The following is a 7,442-nucleotide window of genomic DNA, read 5'->3' on the forward strand; positions in this document are numbered from 1 at the left end:
TATATATATATATATAATCGTTTAATTACTCACTGTTATCCGTAATTATCGTTAATCTCTTAAAATTCGTCAGTTCGTAATTCAAAAAATTTCAGCTAGTAGCGGTGGATGGAAATGTTTCTTCGTTAAAAATCGCCGATCGCCGAACTTCCCGAGCGCCGGCAATCGACCGTTTTTTAAACACATTTACAAATATCGATCAATCCGGCTTGATGATTCCCTCACTCGCCTTATCACTAGTGCTCCATTATTACATTCATCTTAAAATCACTCGCGATTTATGCAAAACGTGCGATCACGCCGCAGCGCAGCGAGGGTTGGTGTGAGGGAGGGTTGGGAGGGAAGGGAAGGGAAACGTCGCGGCCCCGCTGCTCTCTTCTTGCACGACTCGGACGCCGGAGAGATGTGATCGTACATTTAATATCCTATTACAATTACTCATGATTTTTTTTTTTTTGATATCTTATGTACAATATGCGCGCGGCATGTGCTTATGATTATGGCCACACCTTACGAACCGGCGACCTCTGAGAAGACTTCCTCGACACATATCTTTTTTTCCGTTTTTCTTTTTAACACTTAGTCCTTTAATTAACTTCCTAGTTAACTCGCGGCGTGCACCCACCTTGCGGGTCCTCCCGAGAGTTCACTCGCGCGAATCGCGTCAAGTTGGCGAAAAAACTGGCTTGTTTGCACGGAACCTGAGACAATCGATTACAAGATAGGCCAGTCAGTTCCCTTCGGTTCGCGCCATTCGAGAATACCGAAACGCGATCGACCGCTCAGCAAGGTAACTCTTGACGAGCGGGCTTCGTCGGGTGCTTCATGGAATTCATGGTACATCAGGGGTTGTCCGCCGCCATTATATTGTGCACTTGCTCGAGTTTGTACGCCAGTCTCTGCTTCTGCGAGAACTCGTCCTCCTCGAGAGTGACTATCAGTTGTTCGTTGTATTTACCCGCGTACGTATATAGTTCGTATAAAGCACAGTTCGTGTTAAACTCCGTTGTGTGCAACTGAAAGAAAAAGAGAGATCGAACGAACACGTGCGTATTAGTCAGAAATTATACCGAGGCGCAGGCCGCGTCTTAAAGAGGTTGTGCGAAGCTCAATGTTGTATTTTCAACGGCGCATCAAGAAGACCCACTCATTAATTTAGTGTGTCAACTTCAGACAAAATTATCTTAGCTTTCGAACAATGAATTTTCTCAAATTGCACAAGCAGTTAGATAACATTTCAGTCTACATTTCATCAAGTTCTTAGCAAACTTATTTCGCTTTACACAACCTCCTTAAGTCTGTGTATCTATGAGGAATACAGAAACGGATAAATACCCTCGATTCTTCGGCAAGCATGGCATTCATGTCTTGATCGGATATGGCTGGCATGACTTTGATATCTGAGTAGTAACGCTCTACCCACTCTTTGTACACTGGAATGTCCTTCGCGTATAACAGTTTCGAACTCGGAGAGTCCTTACCTGCGAACAGCGAAAGAGAAGTGCATCATCGACAAACGCAAAGCACACTTCTTTTATGCATCACCGACTCACATTCATCAGCAGAGTCGCAACGAAATGATAACGCAAGTTACATACCTAATCTATGGTCCGACGTTGAGCAGCTGTCCATGAACGTCTGCGCCACGACGGACAGACACGAGTCCACGATGTTGGACTTGTGTATGTCGAAGATGAAATTCGGATTTTTTATGAGATTGACCCAAAACCTGAGCGGGAGGGAATTGCTCTTCCACGTGTGTACCACCTCGGGATCGGATATGCCGTGTTGCAGCGCTTGATCGTCCATGAAGTCAAACATGTATTTGATAGCGAGAGGAAGCGCCGAGCCGCGGTGGGCAGTGCTGAATATGGTCTCGAATAGATCGTCGACGAATTTCTGGAGCGTACCCTTCGTCGCCAGTAGCCTCGTCAGGTAAATCTCGGAGACCATCTTGTTGCCGCGGTCACCTTCCTTCCGCGCATCCGAGTCGTGATGCTTCACCAGGTGCCAGACCTTCATACCACCGTCGTGGTTCTGATTGAGCGGCGAGGTGGCACGGGAGAGCGGAGGACTGGCCGAGCTAAACTTACTGAGATTTAACGTCTCGTACTTGTGCGATTTGTCTGTCTTCTCCGACAGGATCGAGAGATTATATATAGAAGATTGTTTGGAGACTAAGTTGAGCGACGCTGCGTCTGGTACCCTGTAATGATTCAAAGTGTTCCTCTTTTTCCATTCGCCCTCTGTCTTCGTTGTCGAGTCTTCGTCGTAGAGAATTAATCTGCCGGATGCGCCAGTTCGCCATTCTGCAACATTTCGTCGGGTATTGGAGAAATTCGACTCGATTGAAATGTGACAAGTGTTCACGCGTGAAGAGTTTCTCTCACCGAGATCGAGGTCGTCCTTTCGCGGTCTTTGGCTGTAAGGAGTCGCTCTGTAAATCGTGTCCAACGCTTTCTCCTTCACCTGAGATATCGTGTCACAATCGAGGACCTTGACCGGCACGTTTTCCGTATTCGGATCCATCCCGCCGACGAATACGGTTTGCTGCGATATCGAGACATAGACCGTCTGAAATTTCCAAGAAACGTTATCATCACGTCGAGTCACGCTCTCGTTAAAGTATCCACGCCTTTTCTCACCATAGGCTTGAAATCGATAGACTGCCTGATCAACTTTTCTTCCGACAAAGAGTACCGTGCCTCCGATGTAATCGCATCTACGGGACCCTTGTCGACCTGCTGTTTCACCGCGCGAAACAACACGTACAGCGGTTCACCAGCGCATTCTCTCATGAACTTGTACAAAAGAAACGTGAACCAGGCAGACAGCATCTTCTCAGCGACACTTTCAGTTCTGGAAGGAGAAAGGAGTTATTCTCACAGCTGTCTTGTGACACATTTGATTCGTTAAAAGTTACAAGGACGCGGGTAGCTCTATTATCGTTAAGTTGTCGATGCGCGCTTACCGTCTCAGGAATAACTTCGGGTGGCTCTTGCCCTCGGTGCACTTCTCGATGAGGTCCGCCAGCAGGGTCTTCAGAATGTCCGTGCAATACTCCATCTTGCTCTGAAGCGTGACCATGATGAGACTGGCGACGTTCACGCGGTCTCTCATGGAGAAGTAACGATTGCTCTCGAGCGTGCGCACGAACAGCAGCAGGAAAGTCTTGTTCATAATCAGTTGGCCGAACAGACGCAGCCCTTTCTCCTTCCGCACCAATTCCGGCCTGTCCCACTGCAACACCGGGCTGTTGTCGTCACTGGGGAATAATATCATCATCGCGTAAGTGCGATAATCGAGGAACGGTATGCCACCGCTGGTCAGGTCGCCCGTGAGATCCGTCATCTCCGTCTGCAGCTCGGCGAAGGCCTCTTTGCACTCAGCGGCGACCCGCAGCTCCAAGATGTCCATCTGTTCCTGCATGTTCTTCAGCACCCTGTTGCTCTCGGTGGACTTCCTACGGTAGGCGATGAGGAACGCTATGAATACGAAGATCAGTATCACGATGGTGGCGATCACGCCGATGAGCGCGGGCTTCGACAACGGGCCGTTGAGTCCGGCCGGCAACGCGTAGCTGAGCTTGCCGATGTTGTAACGCAGAGTACCGCCGACGATCAGTATCACCTCCGGCAGTTCCTGCTTGTTCGGCAGACCCTGCGAGTCGAGCGCCGGCGGCTGGGTCAAAGGCGGCCGACAGGTGAGCTGCTGCCGCGACAAGGACGTGACGTTGCAAAAAGCGTTGCCGATCTGCACGACCACGTCGGACTCCTGGCAGGCGCGGTCGAGGTGCTGGCCGTTGATCGTCAGATAGTCGCTCTTGTAGTACTTGATCTCCTCGTCGAAGACCTCGTAGATCGGGTTCGGATAGAGGAGGAAATGATTGAAGCCGTGCTGGGAGAGATTCCGCACGCCGGTGACGTTGTCCATGCGGAAGCCGTACTCCAGGGAGAGCGGCCGCTCGGCGTCCAGCATCACGTGTTCCGGCACCTCGATCGTCGGCGACTTGCACACCATGCTCTCCTGGCTGTGCACCTCGCACTGCGACACGAACATCTTCTCGTCGAAGTAGACGTACATCTGCGGGCTCTGTATGTAGCCGAGGTTCTTCCCGGTGACCGAGATCTTAATCCCGCCCGCCGGTATGCCCTTCGGCACCTTCATCTGACCGGCCACGCCGCTCTCCACGCTCTCTATCGTCGGATCGTCCACGTACTCGAAGAAACCGTCGTAGAGACGCTTGCCGCCGTCGAAGGACATCTTCAGCATGCCGCTCCGCTTGCGATCGCTCGGGCTGGTCATGCACAGCGCCTCGTTAGACTCGGCGCTTATTATCGAGCAGGGCAGGTCGTCGATGTCGGCGTGGATGGTGCTGCCGGCGTTCATGTAGTTGCCGGTGATCTTGATGGTGGTGCCGCCGCTCAGCGGCCCGTACTTCGGCGATATCGAGAGGATCTGCGGATCCACGAACTCGAAGTTGTATTCGGACTCCCCGCGGAAATCCTCGATCTTGACGATCACGGGGCCGCTCCGGCCCTCCTGCGTGCCCGGACCGTCGACCCGGCAGACGATCTGCTTCGTTCGTATGTAGAGCTCCTCGTACGGTAGACACCGCATCCCGGCCACGGTCACGCCTCCGGCTATGTCCTGCGTATCGCACAACGATTGGTATCTTCAGTCGTATCGCAAGGCGAAGCACTATTTCAAGAGATTTCGGAGAAGAAACGCCACGATCTCTCTCTTTTGATCGAGACATCTTGGCGCGACGACGCGTCGTCGAGGGAAAGGGGTCTTCCTTACCTTGAAAGTCTTGCCGAGATTGATGCCGCGTATCGTCACGTTCGTGTTACCCTCCCAGGGCCCCATTACCGGCTCGAATATGTGTATCTCCGGATTTGGGCAGGTGGAATTGCTGTTCAGCCACATGCCCACGCCGCGGTCGCACTGATCCCTCACTTCGCATCTGTCCGAGGTCTGACACCAGCCGCAGCCGTACTTCGTCGGCAGCGCCAAACACATACCGCAGTTGTCCGCCATGTCGCGGCATCTGTATATCACCAGGTGTATGTTGTCCGGATTATCCAAGGGTTTCGAGCCGCCCCAGATCACGGCGAAGGGCACCGTGATGTTTGGCGCGCGAGACGTGTAGGAGAATTCGGTGTCGTCACAATAGATCGTGTCGGCCAAGAGGCGCGCGTTCACGCTCGTCACGCGACCCTCGATGTTGAATTGACACACGAAGCGCGTTTGTATGATGAATTGCTGAAAAATCGTACTTTTGTCGTAGAGAAAATAACACGCGTTGAACGAACGATTTCTCTTATCGTTCGATTCGATCGTGCAATTAAGGCAATTGGTTGGTAAAAGTTATGTCGCGTGAAACTTGATTGCTTGTCAGTTGAAACAATCTACTGAAATAGCATAATTAAAGCGGCACATCGATAGTCTGAAAAGAGCACAAAAGGACAGCGAACGGATAGAACGTTCGATAATTAGCGATGTAATGATTTTCGACGTACCCCAATGATATGCACTTTAACCCGTATCGCCTTTTTAATACCGGAAGACACGAGGATCTCTTGAGAGTCGGTAGCGTTTATAGTGGGACAAAAACCTGGCCCACTTCTATAGCTTGGTCCCATTCTCTGTAAAACATATGTAAGCTCGTGAAAAAGGCGAGATGATACTTGCGTTCAACTATCACTGCTAAAACACTGTTCGAAGTTCCCTAACTTCACGCCGCTTCTTTACTCTGGTTTTATTTGTTGTGCTATTAATATATTTATCCGATATACTTTATACATGTATATGTAATCTGAGTGTTTCAAACGTTAAAAAGCGCAAAAATCCCGAGCGCCGAGTTTTCGTCAAAAATTACTAGTTAATTGATGATCGTGCACGGATAATATTCACGGATCGGATCCAAGGCTTTAACTTCAAAACGAATCAAATTGGAGTCGAAAATGGATTTGGTTGATACGTATTAACGTGTAATTTAACAACCGGATTGCAATTTTGGCTCGGAACTAGGCGCGCGGAGTCTGCGGCATATATAAACCGCTTATCCGTGAAAACGATAAGTCCAGGTTTGAAACATTATTCAGCGAAATGCGGATAAAAGCAGGATACGATTTTAGCGGGATTTTCTCGACTCGGGTTCCCTCTCTCGCCCTGTTTCCGAAATAAACGGAATCGTCAAGTGTTCGTAAATTCGCGGAGTATCCGGATGTTGTTAATCTCCCGCGTAAAATCGAGACGCAATTTTGAAGAATAATAGCAAGCACTCAGAAATCTAGACAATTAATTCCGCCCTCGATAATCTGTTTGCCTCCGGCGAATTTAATTAATCGACTTACACTGACTCCCGTAACGAGGATATCGTTCCGACAATTCTCCGCCGTGTCGTGTGTGCACCGGTGGCCGTCGACGCACCAGTCGCACGGGAAGCTCGACGACACGCACTGTGTGCACGAGCTGTACGTGTTACAGTCGAAGAACGTGAAGTTCGTCGCGACCAGATCAGGCCCGTTGGTCATCCTGACGGACAACTTCGCCGTGAAGTGATGCCGGCCTGGCGGTATCGACGGCAACAAGTCGGTCCTCGGCGTGGTGCAGTTGACGCCGTAAGACTTCCTCGAGGCATTCGTGATGAGGGTCTTGTCGAGGGCGGAGAAAGCGCACAGGAACTGGCCCGAGAGGGTCGGCAGATTCTCGATCACGAGCTCGAGAGTCCTGGCGGTGGTGCGCTGCAGTTGGTCCGGGGTGACGGTGGTGATCGTCGTGCACCGGCCGCTCTTGTAGGAGATCCAATAGAGCGGGTCCTTGGCCGCGTCCTGACAGTCGCTGCGCAGGTTGCATTTGTTCTCCAACGAGCACCAGCCGCAATACGGGTCTTTCGCGCCCAGGCAATCCCAGCAGGTCTTGTAGACCGAGCACTCCTGCACCTTGACCTTCGACACCTTCTTTTCCGTCAGTACATAGAGATGCATCAGCTGCGAATCGAACAGTAGATCCGGGTTCACCGGGGAGCCGGGGTCGATCTCGAGATCGCCGTATTCCAACGCCAACGTCGAACTCTCCACGACCACCTGAAAGAAGAGATTTTTTTTCTCTTGTAGGAAGATCGATTAGGGCGCGATCAAGCGTACGAAGCGAGTTCCCAAGCTCGACGAAGGGAACGATAAACAGTTAAATGATGTTCCCGCGCGAGATAATTCGAGCCTTGAGGAATTATCGAGAGTTTGACGATTGTCGACACTTCGACATTTTGTCGAAAGTTTAATTAGCGGCATAAGCCGGGCTCGTCGATTCACCGGGGGAAAAATAAAAATCAGAGATCGATGGTAATCGGTGGATTCGCGCGGAATTAGAGGGACACGCACTCGTTGATTGCAGTTAACAAGCTTGTATAATATATTTATCGTAATGCCAGAGTGCTC

At 50.7% G+C, this 7,442-nt stretch overlaps 1 protein-coding gene across 1 annotated transcript; it reads right to left on the reverse strand.

Moving 5' to 3' along the window:
- Window positions 1–25: 25 nt before the first annotated feature.
- On the reverse strand, window positions 26–7,088 carry LOC106747077 (plexin-A4). Its single transcript, XM_014624353.1, has 9 exons — window positions 6,360–7,088; window positions 5,523–5,648; window positions 4,804–5,265; window positions 2,972–4,650; window positions 2,646–2,859; window positions 2,391–2,574; window positions 1,599–2,309; window positions 1,336–1,481; window positions 26–1,016 (listed from the first exon to the last, which is right to left on the reverse strand). Exons 1-9 carry the CDS (start codon window positions 6,990–6,992, stop codon window positions 843–845), a joined length of 4,329 nt encoding a protein of 1,442 aa, XP_014479839.1. The 5' UTR covers window positions 6,993–7,088; the 3' UTR covers window positions 26–842.
- Window positions 7,089–7,442: the final 354 nt, after the last annotated feature.

The sequence above is a fragment of the Dinoponera quadriceps genome, unplaced genomic scaffold (genome assembly GCF_001313825.1).
Source record: "Dinoponera quadriceps isolate SergipeBrazil2010 unplaced genomic scaffold, ASM131382v1 scaffold2110, whole genome shotgun sequence".
Classification (NCBI taxonomy): domain Eukaryota; kingdom Metazoa; phylum Arthropoda; class Insecta; order Hymenoptera; family Formicidae; genus Dinoponera; species Dinoponera quadriceps.

Bases quoted from the DNA above. Each gene is read 5' to 3' on its own strand.
- LOC106747077 (XM_014624353.1), bottom strand. From the start codon at position 6,992: ATGCATCTCTATGTACTGACGGAAAAGAAGGTGTCGAAGGTCAAGGTG. The intron at 5,266-5,522 runs GTACGTCGAAAA...ACGATTTTTCAG, and splicing joins TTAAAGTGCATATCATTGGG to CAATTCATCATACAAACGCG. The intron at 2,860-2,971 runs GTAAGCGCGCAT...TTCTCCTTCCAG, and splicing joins CCGAAGTTATTCCTGAGACG to AACTGAAAGTGTCGCTGAGA.